A 19,806-nucleotide genomic window follows, 5' to 3' on the forward strand; every position below is an offset into this window, starting at 1 on the left:
CAAAACTGGTGAGTCAAACAGACACTCAGCTCCAATATCTATCTACAAACTAATTTTTTATAAAAATTTCCTGGAAAAAAAATGAACTGAAAAATGCATTTAGAGCTATGTAATTTATCAATTAAAGGGGGCAGTTGAATCAATGGATGATGCAGAATGACCATAAAACAGTAAGAACCTACTATCATTTCAGGAATGAAAATCAAATGCCTCAGTCTTGAAACACATCTACATGAACAGAATCAAATCACAGCCACCTAGCAAACCTAGCACATTTCAGGAGGTAACATGTCTTTGTGTCTTTGTAAGACAGGTCCTAAACAAAACCTGTTTGAAACAAGGAAAAGAACATTCACATATACATATAGTTTACTACAAAGTTAGTGAGTAATTAGATGCCAATTTGTTTAACTCAGCTGAGGGAAACGAGGATTTTTCTCATGAATCACATACTTGTGGTATAAACTGACTGTTCCTTCCAACTCTACCAAAAAGCAACATTGTTGATATTGTTTAATCTGCTTCAGAGTTTCTCTAATAGACTGAAGTGATAATAAAATCCTGTGGTTTAACCATTACAAAGTTTAGGATTAGGATTAACATGATATATTTATGAACTATATTTGAAAGGAAATTTTCTAAAGGCTAAAATAAAAAGAAACACCACAGTAATGGTCTGAAAAGCTTGTGTTTGACATCAGTCCAGGCAATCCAATCAGATCCTAACCAGCATTCTTTTTCTTTTTTGGTTTTCCTAGACAAGATGTCTCTGTAGCTTTGGAGCCTGTCCTGGAACTCCTGTAGACCAAGCTGGCCTTGAATTTACAGAGATCCATCTACCTCTGTCTTCCAAGTGTTGGGATTAAAGGAGTGCACCACCATTGACCAGCTCCTAACCAGCATTCTTGACACTGATAAGTAGATTTATATATATTTGGGAAGACAGAACTATAAAACTGACTCTGACAGAAAACAAAATTGGTATTTATCACAAATATACCATTAGGTACACAAATGCAGACAAACACGCAGAGCAACTTCAGAACTGATTAAATTTTTTGTTGTTGTTGTTGTTGCTTTGACTTTTTTATTTAGTTAAATATTTTACATAAATGTTTTACAATTAATTCAGTAGATTTTTAAAAACATGTTAAGATAATTCAATAAACTAAGAAATATTCCTTTGGGCAGGCAAGATGGCTCAGTCAGGAGTCACTCGAGTCTGGTGGCCTGAGTTTTATGCCTAGAACCTACATAAAAGTGGGAGAAAACCAACTCCACAAAGTTGTCTTTCTGACTTACGCATACACAGTTCATGTCATGCATGCCCATACATACATATACACGTGAAAAGATTGTGAATATTCTTTTACTGAATTTTCCTCAAACTATTGCATTCCATAAGCGAAAATAAGAAGGTTAAAACCACTCAGAAAACTTTATGACATCAGGTTAAGATATCATAAACAGGACACCCAAAGTATAAAATATACATGTGATTTTCTTTTTTTTAACGAAAATAGATTTCTATAAAAAGAATTAAAAGCCTCCAGTTTAGGGCCAGGAACCTGAGTTCAATCCCTGAGCCCCACATAGTGGGAGATGAGAACTGATTTGCACAGGCTGTCCTTAAACATCCTTGTGCCTTTGTACATGCACATTTCTTCTCTCTCTCTCTCTCTCTCTCTCTCTCTCTCTCTCTCTCTCTCTCTCTCTCTCTCACACACACACACCCCATACACGTTCACTCATACAAGTAAACATTGAATTTTTAATTTAAAGCCTTGGCTTTCAGTTAAGAAAAATGCAGGTCAATGACATCACTTGGCATCCAGTAAGGTTACCATGCCACAAGGCCCATCACCTCTGTTCTCAAAGAACGCCAGTTGGGGCCATCACTATAGCACACCCTGCTGTAGGCATGCATATCAACTATACCTCAACTATACCCAATGCTCCAGACACCCTCTCATTCCAGTGACTTAATGGCCCTCAGACAGTCTTCAAAAGTTGAAATTCCTACTTGCTGGTTCTGAGTGGTAAGCAGGAAATTCTTCTCTGAAATGGCTCAAGACTCTGGTTACTTCATATTGACACAAGTAACTGGTGAAAAAAATCTGCTTTAGACACATGGCTGGGATGATACCCGAAAGAACTTTTTCACAATAACTCTTAAGACTGAGACTCCAAAAATTATACGAGATAAATTCACAATCGGGTGACAATACAGAAAACTGAAATGAGATTCTAAATTATAGCAAATTGTTTCTTTAGCTGTATCTATATCACTGTGATAAGAAAACACACAACTTTCCCACTCAATCCTGATATATAGTTAACTTAGAGTAATGAAATGAAAAAATTTCAATCTGATATTTTTCTATTTGTAAACCAAATTAATTTGAACACTTTTTTATCTTTATGGTAAGTTCATCTTTACGACCCATAAATAGTACAATAAAACAAAGAAAAGTGTTTCACAGAATTTGACTCTTTCTCTCATTTTTAAATTAGCCCAATGCTGGGCTGGGTGAAGTGGCAAATGCTTTTAATCCCAGCACTCAAGAGGCAAAAGTAGAGGCAGCAGAAATTCTGAATTTAAGGCCAGCCAGATCCACACGGCAAATTCCAGGCCAGCCAGGGCTACCTAATGAAACCCTATCTCAAAATGCACAAATAAACAGATGTCTAAATAAATAACTGTTAGCTAAATGAAATTACACATCAATAAACTCAGTTTACAGCTACAAAAGCATAAATATCCCCAAATATCTCACTCGAAAACTTAAGATAAAAGCTGTAATGGCTGTTCTTGGTTGTCAAGTTGACTATATCTAGAATTAATTAAAAGCCAAGTAGCCTGATATACCTGTGAGGGAGGGGCTTTTTGTTAATTAGATCATTTGAAGTGGGAAAATTCACTTTTAAGCCTGATCTTTTGAGATGGGAAGAATCACCTTTAATCCGGGCCACACCTTCTGCTGGCAGCCTGTGTAAAGGACTATACAAGAAGGAAGCTCTCTCTTTGATGCTTGTCTTCACTCTTGCTGGAAGTCCATTGCTTCACTGGCATTATAACCTATGTCTGCAAGATTGCAGCATATGGGAAGATCAGCCATACCATCCAGCATTATGGACTAAGCAACTACTGGATTTTTGGACTTTCCATTGATATAAAGCTATTGTTGGACTAGCTGGACCATAACCTGTAAGCTACCCTAATAAATTCCACAGAAAGATAGGTAGGTAGGTGGGTGGGTGGGTAGGCAAGAAGGATGGCAGGCAGGTAGATGATAGATAGATGATAGATAGATAGATAGATAGACAGACAGACAGACAGACAGACAGACAGATAGATAGATAGATAGATAGATAGTTCTATTCCTCTAGAGGACCCTTACTAATACATAAGTATAATTTTAAAAAGGTTTTATGAATACTAAATAGCATTTCTAGTACTTTACATTTAATTGTAAAAAAAAAAAAAATCAAACCCCATAAAGCCATAAAAGTGTTAGCAAAATTAAGACACAGCTAAGGAAATGGTGCTAATATAGTGCGTGTACAGCTCTAGTTGGTAATTAAGCACATTAAGAATCCATATATTTAAATTTGTATATAAAAAGCACTTATTTAATATCTAAGTCATTGCTTCAGTTTACTCCTTCCAGCAAGTGCTTTCAAACAACTTACAGTATGTCAGAAAATTGAGGGGCATATATTATAGTCACTTTAACAAGTGTAATTCTACACACACACACTTACTTCAATTCATAACAAAATGAAATACACTGTTCCAGAACTATGACTAACTGGAAATTTTATTTTAGTAAAGATATTCCAACTTCATGAAATTTAGCAAAGTTCTTAACTCGTGCTATTTCCTATTAGAATGTCTAATGCAAAGCGCCTGTTTGCTTAAAAACAAAATTAGTTTCTGCATACATATTTTAAGACATACCTTGAACTCAAACAGGTCACACGTACCTGACCATTCCCCTATCAATTCTCTAAGAGCAACCAACACAAAGCAGAGTGGTGAAGCCCTCTGCAAATAGTAGCAGACAAACAATTCAAACATTTAACAGAGAAAATCAATACTGTGTTTCACTGATATGTGTCAGATCTTAAGACTGTCATAAATACAATAATACTATTCTGTAAGAGAAATACAACTATGACAAAATGAATTATCACACATTTACATATCAAGAGTGGACAAGAGCAATTCCCTGACCGTCAAGCATGAGATGATGGGTACAGCATCACCCCCACATACAAACCTGAGAGTCCTGTTCTTTAATGCCACTTACTTGACACGACTAATGCCAGGATCCCAAGTACCACAAAAGCCTGTATTCATATGTACAGCACATCTGTGTGCTGTAGTTATAGCAACCCAATTCCCAGCCTGATCTGGCAACTGAACTCCCTCCCTAGAGAACAGCTTTGCTCTGTGCTTCAGCTACCGCCTTAGAACACAACTCAAAAGGAGAAAGAACCATCCAAATAATGTGAAATTCTTCTGAACATTTCAGAACTTTCCTTAATACTAAAGCAAAAAGTACACTAATATCCAAAGAGGTTGTTTTAATATATGCACTAGTGTCTCTATCTCTGTATTTCACTTGGCATCATTAATATAAAAATAAATCTTATTTCTAATTTTAAACCAGACACATCACATCTGGAATTAACTGTTCTCAAACCACATTCACATTTGTTTCACTGTTTTCTTCACCTTATCTGGAACTCCCTCCCTGGATTTCCTTGAAACCTTTAACATGTACCTTTATCATGTGCCTGCCATGGGAATACCAGGAGTTAGTCAACTTTAGGCAGGACACATAGGATTCATGGATGATGCAAGGCCTAAGAGTGAGCTGAGCTGATGAGAAGTATGAATATGGGCTGAGTGTTAAGACTAATCCTAACTATTAGAGAAAACAGTGACGATAACACACAAGAATGCCTAACAGGTATACAGGAAACAAGTTCACCTACTCCATTAATCACATCTCACTGCAGAGTAACAGACTACAAATCCAAGGATTTGGATCCTGGGTGACCTGAAGGTCCATGTAACTACTCTGCTTAAGGCATCTGGCTTGGACTTCATCATAGGGAAGGTAAATTCTTGCTTTTCTTCCTTTCTTCTTGCTTCGAGAAATGAGTAAACACATGAAACACAACTCTACATCCTCCTTAGAAGCCACAGGCTAAGGGCAGAGAGGGAAGAAAACAGCCTGGTACCTTCTTGCACATGCAGTCACTACAAAACTACCCTGGATGTCTACTCTGGGGTTCTTACCCAAGAAAAAAACCAACCCCCACCCCCTATTTATGCAACCAAAACACAGTAAGCTAACTGATGGTGGGTAGGACATCAGCACATAACAAAACACTTCCTGTGAGCCCCACTGGGGCTTCTGCCACTTTGCTGCTTGGTTCTTTTTTGTTTACAGCTTGCATTTATGGGTATTCTGTGTCTCTAACGGGTTTGAATGTGAGCTGCAGGGTTTCAGGTCCTCCAGCAGCTGAGCCCTCTCAGTACCTCCACTATCTCATCCCTTTGCTGCTTAGTCTCCACCAAACTCTGGCATTAAATAAAACCACAGATCATTGAAATGTGCTCCTGTAGGGAGGAGACAGAACACTTTAAAATCCTATGTCTGAAGCCAGAGGATTCAACAAACTAATTTTAAGTGACTGCTGCATTTTTGGCACCTAAAAAGGATTTCCAAATAGTAAACCCCCAATTCTATAAACCTTTGTGCAGGTCTGCCCCTCACCTGAAGCAGCCCCACGAGGAGGTACTCACTGGCAGTGCGCCAGGGAAAGAGAAAATGCAAGGAGCAGTGAGAGGCGCGGGCAGAGGTCAGGATAACACTAAGCACGGGAATGTGGACTCTCTTTTGGAGATGTAATAATGCATCTGGGCTTCAGACACCAGCTGTGGCATTGCTGCTATCATTTTTCATAACCCCTTTGGTAAAGAATCCCTTAGAAGATATGAAACTGTTAAAACACTGTTCTTTGGAGTGATCAGGATTTTTGCTCAGTTTGTTTTTTTTGTTTTTGTTTTTTTTTTTTTTTTTTTTGGTTGGTTTTGGGGGTGTTGTTTTAGAAGAGCAATAAATGTAGCACTGATACTTGATAACTATCTGCTAAATATAATACTTCACCTACAAAGCCTAATGCTTTACAAAATGCAAGGCAGGCAGGTCAGTTTTTAAAGCCTACCACTGGGTTAGGAATAAGATAGAAGCTCTGAACGAGGAGGCAGACTGATATACAAACTCACACTATGTTTTTGATGTACGCATGTATATACTTTAATTCTACTACAGACTCACATATACACATACTCTTACATATGCAAATGTAGATCAAAGTGACTATTTTTAAGTTACAAAAGAAAGTTCACTGACACCCCCCCCCACCCCAACTATTGTCATTAACTGAGAAACTACAAGCTGGAATCACTTGCTCTAGCAAAAATATGTGACAATGAACTGTTTGACACAATGCCTGAAATCAGCAGCTCTACACAGCCTAACTAATTCTGCCACCAGCAGAGACAGTCCATTCCAGATACGGATTTGTTTAAGTGTGTTAGAGCTGGGTAGAAGGCTCAGTCAGTAAAACACATGCCACATCAGCATGAGGACTTGCACTGGATTATTCACATAGCCAGTTACAGCAGATTCTGTAACCCCAGTGCTGGGGTGGAGGACACAAGAGGACAGAAGCAAACTAGCCAGCCAGCAGAGACGCTGCCCCCAAATATAAGGTAGGAAGTGATGAGAAAGACAGCCAACAATCTCTCCTGGCTTCCCCATGCATGTGTGCGCTCACACACACACAAAGACATGCACGTGCGCGCACGCACACACACACACACACACACACACACACACACACACACACACACACACCACCACCACCACCACCACCACCACCACCACCACCACCACCACCACCACCACCACATAAAAAAGTCTCATGGTTTCTCTTTTAAAGAAAGAAACATTAAACAATACATCCACATGTCACTTCCCTTTTTGTTGTTGTTGTTTGACTCAGGGTCTCTCTGTGTAGCTGACTGTCCTGGAACTCACCAAACTGACCTTGATCTCACAAAGACCCTCCTACCTGTGCCTCCCAGATGCTGGGATTACAGGCGTGTACACGCCCACCTCCTGGCATGTTGCTTCACTTAATCTTTAAGTCAATGACACTTCTCATGGGGAAGAAAGGTACACACGGCCATGTCTCTTTGTGAAAGTCAATGAGGACAACTTTGACATGGACTGTAATTGTTACTGCTTTCCTCGTTTCTCCTCACTAACAAACAGTCTTACCCTTCCAAGCTTTACACTTGCACTATTGTGATTTTTACCGATACCTGGAGTAAATTACCTTAAGACACATGTGCATGCGCGCGCACGCACACGCACACACACACACACACACACACCTAAACCCTAGTCCCACTTCTTTTTATACCTACATATCTTTTGGACACACTTAGTATCCACTAAAGTCACCCCTCTGCAATATAATTTGATATTTCAATGCCATAGTTACCTTTAATAAGGTATCACATGATTTTTAACAAATTTGTCCTTTTAAAAAGTACAACTAACCCTACAGATCTTTATGCAAAATATAGAACATTTAAATTTGTCTTCACTCTCCAGCACGCAAGCTCGGAATCATGCATGCACTGTTTCAACCTATTTCGTTACTAAAAAGCTAGTGAACTCTCAGAGCAACACTGATTGATCAGAGTAACACTAGCACACAGAAAAGCACCTGCAATTTTCAACTTGAGCAGTGCACTGTTTGTCATACAAAACATAATGACAATAGTGCCGCGGCCTCTCAGAACTGATTAAATGTCTCTTTTCTCTACTTACCCTTGTTGTACCTGTCAGCTCTAATTTAAGATGTGATCACCAAAAGGACCATACCACAATTTCAGTTTTTTAAAGATTGTGGATGCTTGGGATGAGTGAAGAAAAGCACTAATTATAAACGGACACAGTCAACATGGCACAAATAAATGCTATGCACACTCTTTCCAACAACCTCCTGCAAATGCTTCCTGAGACAAAAATCACTGGCAGTCCTGGCTTTCCAGCTAAGTTCTGAGGTCTGCAAACTAGACCTCTCACTAATGTCACAGAAGTTTCTGGCACTTTTTCATCTGCACATTGTTCTACTCCATGCAGAATAACTCCATTATTTGCTTTCACTAAAGCTACTACTGGCAATGTTTAGATGACTCTCCCTCAATCCTACCTCTGTGTGCCGTCACTCATGTGCTTTACTATGTCCAGATTTTCTTTCTGAACACTTGCCAACAGTCCAAATCATAAGTCAACTCAAAATTCACCTTCAAGAAGAGCAACCCTAGATTATGACACAGACATTAAAATACCCCTATATTTGAAGGGTTCCACCTTCCACATTTTCTATGTCGGTTTCCACTGCACTACCTACCTATTCCATGACTTTTCCTGTTCCATGCAGCTTTTTCATATTTCATTTTACAATTCCCTCACCTTCCCAAACATGCACTAAGTTACATGACAGGCTTCCTTCATATACTCCAAGATTAGTGTGAGATCACTTTGCATCATACAACCCAAGTTTTCATTCAACTTTAAAAAAAAAACAAACGGGGGGGGGGGGGTGGATGAATCTGAGCTCCATCAAACATGGTCTGAAATAAGACAGAACAAGCCCACAATCTTGGGCTTTACTAACAATATGATGCCCATTATAAGCAGACTTAAGGCACCTAAACAGACTAATCTAGTAAATGAGACGCTAAGCACCATACACTGGGAGCCTCTGTGTGGTTGTTTGGATGCAACTGGCCTCCATAATCTCATACTGAGTAGCAATATTGGGTGTTGGAGTGGGTATGGCCTTATTGGGGGGATTGTGTCACTGTGGAGATGCACTTTGAGGTTTCCTATGTTCAGGATACTACCCAGTGTTTCAGTTAACTTCCTGTCGCCTGCAGGATATAGGATTCTCAGCTACTCCTCTGGGACGACATCTCTTACACACCAACATTCTCCCCCACCATGATGATAATGAACTGAACCTCTGAAACTGTAAGTGAGCCACCTCAATTAAATATTATCCTTTGTAAGAGTTGCTGTGATCGCTAAACACTGAGCCAAACTCTTGGAATCCAGTTGCAGACAGGGAGAAGTGATGAGCAAAGGGGTCAAGAACAGGCTGAAGAAACCCATAGAAACTGCTGACCTGAACAAGGGAGAGCTCATGGACTCCAGTCTGAAAGCTGGGAAACCAGTACAAAACCGACCCAGATTCCCTGAACGTGGTGTTTGTTGGGAGGATTAGGCAATCTCTGGGGCCTTTGGTAGTGGATCAGTACTTATCCCTAATACATGAATGGACTTTGGGAGCCCATTCCACATAGAGGGATACTCTCTCAGCCTAGACACATGGGGGAGGGCCTGGGCCCTGCTCCAAATAATATGACAGACTTTGAAGATTCCCCATGGAAGGCCTCAACCTCCCTGGGGAGCACAAAGGGGATGGGCTGGGGTTTGGTGGGGGGAACAGGGGAGGATGGAAGGGTGCTGAAATTGGGTCTGATATATAAAACAAGCTTGTTTCAAATTTAAATTTAAAAAAAAAATATTTTAAAAGGTGGGGCAAAAAAAGAGTTGCTGTGGTCATGGTGTCTCTTCATAGAAACAGAAACCCCAACTAAAACACTCTTGTTCCTAATTTCCATTACAATCATTTTGGCACCTCCCAAGTTCTAAGGCTAATGGCGTTACTGGGCTTCTTTTCTTCCATCAAGCTTACAACCTCTACCCTGACCATGGCATAAGCAAGGAAAAAAAAAAAGAGAGAGAGAGACCGTATGCCAATGGCTCTGTTTTATAGAAGATATGACCTTAAAATCTGTGTGAGTGTAGTCACTGCTCCAACCATAGTTTCACCCTGCTTCCTGCTCCCGTTTTTTCCCTCTGTGAACCAGTAGGATAGCACACAGCAGATCTACTACTTGGACAAGTACTTCAACAAGCACTACGAACACAGGCATGCCATGATGGCACCCAAAGAACTCTCCAAACAAGTACCAAAAACTCATCAGATGCCTCAAGAGGAGTGGAGAAGACAGGATGTCAACAGTCTAGGATGAATTCATTACAGGATTCACGAGCCAAAACCGCTTATCCTTCTCTTTTCAGAAGACCTCTTCCAAAAAAACAAAAGTGAAGTACAGCTGGGATCACCTAATCTTTTTCTTTGGGGTGGGGTGTGTGTGTGTGTGTGTGTGTGTGTGTGTGAGTGTGTGTGTGTGTGTGTGTGTGTGTGTGTGTGTGTGTGAGAGAGTGTGTGTGTGAGTGTGTGTGTGAGTGTGTGTGTGAGTGTGTGTGTGTGAGTGTGTGTGTGTGTGAGTGTGTGTGTGTGTGAGTGTGTGTGTGTGTGAGAGAGTGTGTGTGTGAGTGTGAGTGAGTGTGTGTGTGTGTGTGTGTGTGTGTGTGAGTGTGTGTGTGTGAGTGTGTGTGTGAGTGTGTGTGTGAGTGTGAGTGTGTGTGTGTGTGTGTGTGTGTGTGTATGTGTGTGTGGTGGTATTCAGTTAATACTTGAAAAATACACAAATCTTCCTGTGCACGAGCTGTATCATTCACAGAAACAGAGCTCAGTTAAATGTAACTACAAGTAGGTTACTTAAAATAAACTTCCTTGTTTTTTTTTTTCTTAATATAAGTACCTGTTTTACTTTACCTGTTACTTTTGTTAAATAAAGCTTGTATGTCGCATGTATCACTATTATTGAAATTAATTTGAGTAGACCTTTTGTGAAATGAGTTTACCCTTGAATAAAATAAACATACTTGAAAAAGAAAATTAACAAAAAAAAAGGGGGGGGGTGTAAGTGAAAACTGATTGAAAGCCAGGTTCATAAAAACCGGGCTGCTATTAGCTTCTCCTAAAGGCTGAAGTTCAGTGTTTTCTAGAGAGAGAACTACCCATGAATCTCTATTTCAATCTTCATCACTGCCCTACCACACTGACTCTTTCCTATTAAAACCACCTCGGAACTATTCCTAAGGCAACATCACCCAAGGAAACAAACAACTCGGGCAGAGCAAACGCCACCAGGTGCAACATGAAGGAACAGCCTATATATAGCTCGGGCCTGTCACTCAGTCTGAAAGATGGTTCCTTCGTTCCATTAAAATCCTGACTCACAAGCATTTGACATGCAGCCAGAGAGAGAAAAAGAGAGAGAGAGAGAGAGAGAGAGAGAGAGAGAGAGAGAGAGAGAGAGAGAAACTTATGTCATCCTTTAGAATACTCCAAGTCCAATGTGCTCACAGAACAGGTCTGAACTGCAAGTCCTCATTCTCGCAAAGCAGCAGCCTTTCTGAACACTGGGTTCCTTCCAGGAGTTGGAACAAGCTGTCACTTGACTGATGGTGGCTGGTAGGCTGCCATCATGGGTTCCTCCTGTGCTGTAGAGCTTCATCTACAAGTTTCATTTGTAGCTGCTGATATCACAACACAATGACTGCAATGTTGAGGGCTCTAGCTGGTATCCTTCAATGTATATGAACTCCAAATCACACTCATTACATACAGTAGGACTCATGGTAAAAATTTAAAGTTTACCCTTTACAACTACAGAATTCAATCGTGGAAAGTCACAGACACTGAAAGTTATCAGCAACAACCCTTTATAAAGATGTTTTAAAGTTATGAAGCAATACATACATACATACAGACAGACAGACAGACAAACACACACATATTCTTTAAGCAATGCAAATAAGATGGAAAATTATATGTAAAGAGTCTTATTCATATAGCCACCCATGTACACATAACCCCACATACAAAGAGATTTAGAATGGAAAACATTAGAACATTAAAGAATGACCACTTGGATGAGATTTCAAGGAACCGACTCCTTTTCTTTTGAACATGTATATAGCTAGTTCACTTGTAGTTTCTTTTTATATCAAAATCACAGAATTTTTACAAATATTCTAGCACTTAACTGGGGTTTTCCTCTACAAGTTTAGAAATGTAAGTCAGAGACACTCTAAGGGATAAAATGCCATATCCTGTTTGAAAAAGAGGAAAAGAATTCCTAGAGTTACTTCTAGAGCCCACAAGCATTCTAGGCTGACTCCTGGAAGGTGCAAATCCCTACATAACCGAAGCACTCGCCTGTACAATGCCACAAAATCCAACAACCTAATACAGCAGTCATTCAAATGCCCCTTAGCAAATCCCATATAAAACTCTGGCTATTAGGATTTTTAAAAATCATTTTACTACCATAATATTACAACACCACTTACTGTGATAGCACTACCAACACCAGCCTCATTATTATGACTATCACTACGGCTCGAACAGCAAACAGGCTTCCCCGCTTCACTGGATCATTTTCTCAAAAGAGTTAAACTTGCCAGTCTGACCTTGGGAAGCAGAAGACAAAGAAGCGTGCACACCTCACTTTCTTTTACTTGCACTTTGGCTTCCATGATGCATCCCACCTCTTCCTGTCACGTCACCCAGGCCAGCCTTAGTTTATGGCATAAAACCACCACCTATCTCCATGGTTTACTGGATCTGACTTAACAGTAAAGAAAAAAAAAAAAAAAAAAAAAAAAAAAACAAACAAACAGTACAGGTGTAAAATAAATGTTTCAAGAATCATTTATTATTTATTTATAAGAATGTGTATGCCTGTCTGTGTGAGAATTGAGTGAATATGTAAAGAGTGGATGATGTCCTGAATGGATGCACATTATTGACAGACTCATAGGAACAGGCAAAGCCTTCTGATCCAAGTAAAATCAATTATAAACAATTGACCAGTGAGTGCAAAAATTAGCAACTGTAGCTTGCTCCTCAGATGACTACAACCTGATGCTGCTCCCCTACAGAGACATCCTTCCATGTTAGCCAACGACTCATTCCTGTGCGGTACATAATAAACACACTAAGCTGCCCAGGTTATTGGTGACGTCTGTATGTGTGTCTATGCTTTCTTCATTGGTTAATCATCCCAGTCAGGCTTCCAGGACCAGGCCATGCCGGACACAGTGTGTGTGTATGTATGTGTACATGAGTACTGGTGCCCACGGATGCCAGAAGAGGGATCATCTGGAGCTAGAGCTACAAGGTGGCTGTGAACACTTAACATGGGTGCAGGAAATGGAACTTGGGTGCTCTCAAAGAGCAAGCATTCTCCCTAGCCTCTAAATTAAATTCTTAACATTACCCTCATCCTTTCAAAATTGCTTAACCAAAATGCAGAGAAGTTAGAAAGATGAGATTATATTTTAGCCAACTGAAATATTTAATAACATCAAATACTAAAAACAAAATTAAAAGGCTACTTGTGGTAAATCCATAATTAGAAAGAAAGAATTCTCTCCTGAAACTCAGTAGCTAACCTTAACATAGTCTTTCTGGACTCATTTAATTGGACCAGAGGTGCATACCTGCCCAGCTAACCAATCATAATTTATCCTAAAATACCCAAGGGAAACCAGCCAAACAGCATAAGCCTTAGCAACACAAGGTCATAAATCAGCAGTGAACATACACACGCCAAAGTCACGGGGAGAGGAAGCATAAAGCCAATCTACAGACAGATGCAAAACCGAGAGGCCATATGGTCCTTAGAGACAGTAAAGTCGAAGACAGTTCCTGGCTTCCTTTCTAGTCCCCTGTGATCTCAATGAACATTCTCAGCTGTCCTAGGATGTTTACATCACTGCTTCCCATAGGTCACATCTTCTTTACCAAAGTCAACCTAAAACTAATTTTATTTGTTATGAACAAAAATGTCCCAAAACACAGCTGACATAGTCATTTAACAAGTTTTCATGTCACCAGCATGTTTTCACCCATGCCTTGCTAAGGAAATTAGAATAGTACTTATGACATAAAACAAGCATTAAAAAAAAAAAAAGTATGTGTAACAACTCCAAAGTACTGCTTTGCTTTGTATCAGTAAACTAATTCGGCAAAATAACTCAGTTCTGTAGGAAGAGTTTCAAGATCATTGCATTGTACCATACCTGCTCCTTGGGAGAAACATGGATTCCTTAATGAACACGGAACCAGAAAGTAGTATATACCAGCAGGTGCCAATATCGTCTGGACTGAAAAAAAAAACAAAAAAGACAACAGAAATCAGATGATAATTCACAGCAACAAGAAAAATCAATAGATATAGCAGCTGGTATAGCAATCATGCTACTGCACACAGGCTCACAAACAGCACCAGCATACAACATAATTGAAACACCATCACTGAAGTATCAGAGGTGTTCCTAATCACCAAAACATAAGCTAAAGATGTTCACTGGTTTATTTAAATAATTTTAATGTTCATTAGATCTATCAGCACCTGTTATTCCAGGTATAATTTTCTAGTCTAATTTTCTGAGTGGGAAATACTTTCACTAGCTTTGGTGAAACAATAAACACAGACTTGTATGGAACTCTCCAGTTCAGCCTTTCTCTGTCTAACTTTTTCTCACAGTTCTCCATCACACACAGTATTCTCTGGATTTCTTCATGAGTGCATAACTGGTTAGATGCTTATTTACTCCCCCTTACAAAAAAAAAAATGGGAGGGGAGCGTGATCTTATGAACTTTTTATTCCTTGGTGGCAAGAAATCTCCCCTATGCGGAGACTGTACTGTACAGATGTCTCTGCCTGAAATACGCTGCCCCCTAGTGGTGGTCATTTCAATTTAATCATAAGCAATGTGGGGATGGGGGAAGACTGTTAAATAATCCTGAATGCAAGCAGCATCTGAGAACATGACAATACTAGCCATCACGTCTTCCTCAATAGAAGGCAGCTGTGTTATTGCCTTCTAGTTTATACCAAGTAAAAGGACTACCACCTATCTACTAGGCTCAAAACTAGTTTCGACTTTTCTGATAACAAAAGATGCAAGCATTGTATTGGAAAAGAGGGGAAAAAAGGAAGGTTTGTAAAATATTTTAATCTATCCTCACAATGTTACCTTTATCATGAATGGGTTGATATAAAGAAATGAAATCATATGTTTTAAGCCTTTTAAAAAATGCTTTTAATGGTTTTATGTGAATGGGTCTTCAGCCTGAGTATATGCCCACGCACCACAGGCAAACCTGGTGCTCGCAGAGGCCTGATAAGGGTGTTGAATCCCCTGGCACTGGACTCACAGACAGTCGTGAGCTGCCATGTGGATGCTGGAAACTGAACCTGTGTCCTTTGCAAGCAACAGTCTTGTGTTACAATTGCTCACAGCCACTGTTTATAGCCCATATGTCCTGGTGAGGGGTGGTGGCTCTTAACCACTGAGCCATCTCTCCAGTCCCCAAGGAAATCAAATCCTAGAAACACAAGACATTAAGGTTTATTGCTGTGTACACAGCTTGCTCAAGTTAGCAGGATCAAATGAATAATGACAAATGCACGCAAATAACAATTATTCTGCCTTTTAAAAGTGTAACACATGACACCAAAGTCTGTCATGACACAGAAAATCCAACTGTGATGGGCTTTTCGGTGACTTCTCATCTGTCACCTCTAAAGGCAAATTAATACAAAGTGTGAAGTTTATCAATGCCTTTAATCCCAGCACTGAAGAGAAGGGAAGAAGGATCTCTGTGAGTTCAGAGCCACCATGAACTACATGAAATCCAATCTAAAAGAGAAACAGAGCTCACACAAAGGTGATCCCAGCACTTGGAGTAACACACCTTTAACCCCCAGCACTAAGGAGGTGGAGACTAGAAGGCATATGGCTGGGCAGAGAAAGGAATAAAAGGCGAGAGGAGACAGCAGCTCAGAGCAGTCTAAGCAGTCTGAAGCAGTCAGTCTAATGCAGTCTGAAGAGGTGGTCTGAGGTAGAGGTAAGAGCTACTGGTTGGCTGCTTGCTTCCCCCCAAGATAGCTGACTCCAAGTTTTTATTACTAAGAGCTATTAGAACTCATGCTACACTGTTCTCTTTCCAGGAGACCCCAGGGCTAACGGGCAGAAGCCATGCTTTCCAAAGAAGCACTTGGAGAGATGTTCCATCAACAAGAGCTTACTGAGTAGACACTAACCACTTCATGCCAAGACAGACATGTCTTCTTTACTATTGTGGTGTCCCTCTTACGATTCAAGGTTTCACTGTAGTAAACTCATACTAAGAATATAAAATAGCACATCCTATTTTAAAGATATCCTAGAAAGTGTGAGCTAAAAGCAAACCCTCCTTTCTTTGCTGCCCTTCCTCTGCAGAATGTGTGTTCTCTTTCCACTGTGAAAATTCCTTGTTACAAAATGCCATGTCCAAAAATCTGTTTCCATTAGATCCTCTTTACTCTCACAAACCACAACAGCTGTCCTGAGGCTCTGATCTTACAGCCTTATGCTTAGGGCAGCTGTCAACAGAGGGTCTAACTTGTATATGTGTGAAGTGGAAAGTTTGCCTTTTAAAATGAAACCGGAGTTGGGCATTGGTGGCACATGTTTTTTAATCCCAGCACTCAGAGAGGTTGAGGCAGGCGGATCTCTGTGAGTTCAAAGCCAGCCTGGTCTCCAGAGCTATTTCCAGGACAGGATCTAAAGCTACAGGAAAACCCTGTCTCCAAATAAACAACCCCCTCTTCCCCTCACAAAAAAATTGAAAACATAAAATGAAAGTGTCATTGTAAACAACATAGCACTGCAGTGGCAGCAGGAAACAGCTCTGGGTTTATATGTGGAGCCACGAATGACGGTGCACACCAGAGATTTACGCAGTATTGGGCCACATGTGGCAGTGCTCACAAGGAGGCTGAGGCAGGAGAGACTAGCCAGATAGGTTACACAGAGAAACATTGCCTCTGCGGGTAAAGAGACATACATACAAAATAAAACTGAGATCTCCCCTGAACACACTGGCAATGAACCTAGTTAACAGAATAATGGCAATACCAGCAGTAGTAGCAGTAGTAACAACAATGTCACTGTTTTCAGGACTAACCCAGTTGCTCTTAAATTTCATGAATGATAATTCATTTTCCAGATTACCAACCCCATTCAATTCTATTATTTCTGGTCATTTAATGGACAGATGATTGAAGTGACCTTTAACCAAATATCCTGGATGATAGTCATAACCAGCCCCTTCATCAAAGATCTCAGTACTGAGCTCCCCCCCCCCCAGTAAAGAAGAGGCAAAAGAAACCTAGCCTGCTGTCAGTATTCACCCAATCAAACATGTGTATGTATTAAACACAATCAGGGTCGTTTTAAATACTTGTTTTACATTTTAAAATGATGGGCTAATTAGAGACATATTCAAGAGTTGCTGAAAAGACAAAGACTATCATGAGAGAACCTTGCCTGACTATTTCTAAATAACTGCAAGCGTGAATCGAGAGGGATGGGTAGAAAAGAAAAACATGAAAACTAATCAGTGCCAAATAGCAAAGTTGTAAGCTACAAATCTCTCAAATTTCAGCCAAATGCACACACTGGGAAGACACAACTTACAGAAGGATCTAAAAGAATAAAAAGTATGGTGGCCCCTGTACCTGACTCCAATACATCCCATCCTGCAACGAACAAAACGGAAGCTGCAACAGCAGGGAGAGGTTGACAAGACATTCTAAAAGGTTTCTGGTTTAGTTTGTCATCAGCAGGTAGGGAAATAATAAAGCTCAGCAAAACAAAACATAAGCACAGCACAAGTCGATCATGACACCTTCCAGGATAACCAAACAGAAATCCACTGCAGATGACCTGTCTTGCCTCATGCTTGGCCAAACTACAGCAATAAGTCCATAAGTGGATCGACATTGCCGCATTCTCTACAGTGCCTTAACATAAGCCAGTGTGTTAGCTATTTCCAAGTCTGCTCCATCACAACTCTGGCACTCTACTTCGAGGCCTGCTTCTTATCCCACCCCCATCCGTACCCCCCAGATCTCTGGGTACCTTATCAAGTGGCTGGGACCCTCTGAATGACCAAGCACCTATCCTCTCCAATGCCACACTGATACAAGCCTCTCTAATAATATCTCGTTCTAAACTTCTCTCTTCCTACACTACACCAACATGGCTATGCTGACTCCTCTTAAATCAATCAACCTTACACAAGCTACAGTTATCTGAAAGGAGGGAACCTCAATTAAGAAAATGTCTCCATAAAATCCAGCTGTAAGCATTTTCTTAACTAGTGATTGATGGGGGAAGGTCCAGCCCATTGTGGGTGGTGCAATCCCTGGGCTGGTGGTCCTGGGTTCTACAAGAAAGCTGACTGACCAAGCCATGGGGAGGGGAGCCAGTAAGCAGCATCCCTCCAGGGCTTCTGCATCAGCTCCTGCATCCAGGTTCCTGCCCTGTTTGAGTTGCTGTCCTGACTTCCTTCAGTGATGAACAGCAATGCTGAAGTGTAATCCTGATAACCCCTTTCCTCCCCAGCTTGCTTTTGGGTAATGGTGTTTCAGCACAGCAATAGAAAGTCTGACTGCCACATGGCTACTCCCACTGTGCAGAACTGTGTGCCTCACCTAGCAATCAATATCTAGTCAGTACCAATGGCCAGGTAATCAAGACCATGACGCACTTGTATTATAACCACAGCTTTTTGCCAGGGCAGAATTCAATATACTGATCAGACAACATGCAGGAAGCTCAGAGATGATGGCCTACTCTCTCCTGTTGGTCACATGATCCTAATGAGCTTAAGTAATAAGGTTCTAGGTCAGTAGTTCTCACCCTGGGGGTCAAATGACCCTTTCACAAGGGTCACTTAAGACCAGGGGAAAGCACAGATATTTACATTATGATTCATAGCAGTAGCAAATTTACGTTATGAAATGGCAATGAAGCAATTTTATGGTTGGAACACCACATGAGGCACTGGATTAAAGGGTCACAGCATTAGGGAGGTTGAGAACCACTGTTCTAGGTCCTGAATCTTCAAACTAGGCATCACCTGCTTCTTTAGTTCTAGTTATTTCAGTTTTAAACAACAGTTCATTTCTTTGCCAACAGAGACAAAAAAAAAAAAGAATTAATTCTTTTCACTACCTCTGTCCTGCCAGCTGACACTTAACACACAAAATACTTTTTTCTACCTATACCTCGGGTCTTTGAAAAAAATGTGATGTTCCTGCTTTTGATAGTGCCTTTTTCTCTGTTAAACTTAGTTTTTATCACAATTCAGGTTCCTCTGACTGGCTGAGAATCTCTCTGGTAGAGTGAGTCATCTTCTTCCTTGCTTCCATGAGCTCATGTGGCACAGTCACCAAGGTAATTATGCAATTACTCAATGTTTCCTCATTGGTGTCTCCAATTCATCAGTGCCAATGCATACACCTTCTGACACCTGGTTGCTGGTTAGACTCTCTGGGTTTTGTTTTGGCTTTTTTAAACAGGTCTCATTTTTAAATATTTTATTACATGCATCTATTTATTATTGGTGAGTACCATGTTGCATGTATGGAGGTCAGAAGGCAACTTACAGGGACAGATTCTTTCCTTCTGTTATGTGGGTCCCAGAGAATCACTCAGGTGTTTGCAGCCTAGGTAGCAAGCGCTTTCATTAACTAAACCATTTTTCAGGTCCTTTAAGTATGTCCTTAATGAACAGAACCCAAGCAATTTTTACAGTTAAGCTCAAAGAACTTCTTAACAATACCCTCCAGGTCCACATGGTGGCAGTGTCTCCACATGACAGTGTCCCATGCACACTGCTAGAGCAGGAAACTACTGAAAGTGATGCCCTGAGAGTGACAGTCT

At 40.5% G+C, this 19,806-nt stretch overlaps 1 protein-coding gene across 6 annotated transcripts in view; it reads right to left on the reverse strand.

The window, feature by feature from the left end:
- Rapgef2 (Rap guanine nucleotide exchange factor 2) overlaps window positions 1–19,806 on the reverse strand; it is a 207,353-nt gene that overhangs the window by 114,741 nt on the left and 72,806 nt on the right. For all 6 annotated transcript variants that reach the window (XM_051199117.1, XM_051199116.1, XM_051199119.1 and 3 more), the window contains exon 4: window positions 14,106–14,189. In XM_051199117.1, the coding sequence (XP_051055074.1) occupies window positions 14,106–14,189 (84 nt within the window). The remainder of the gene's footprint in view (window positions 1–14,105; window positions 14,190–19,806) is intronic.

The sequence above is a fragment of the Phodopus roborovskii genome, unplaced genomic scaffold (genome assembly GCF_943737965.1).
Source record: "Phodopus roborovskii unplaced genomic scaffold, PHOROB, whole genome shotgun sequence".
Lineage (NCBI taxonomy): Eukaryota > Metazoa > Chordata > Mammalia > Rodentia > Cricetidae > Phodopus > Phodopus roborovskii.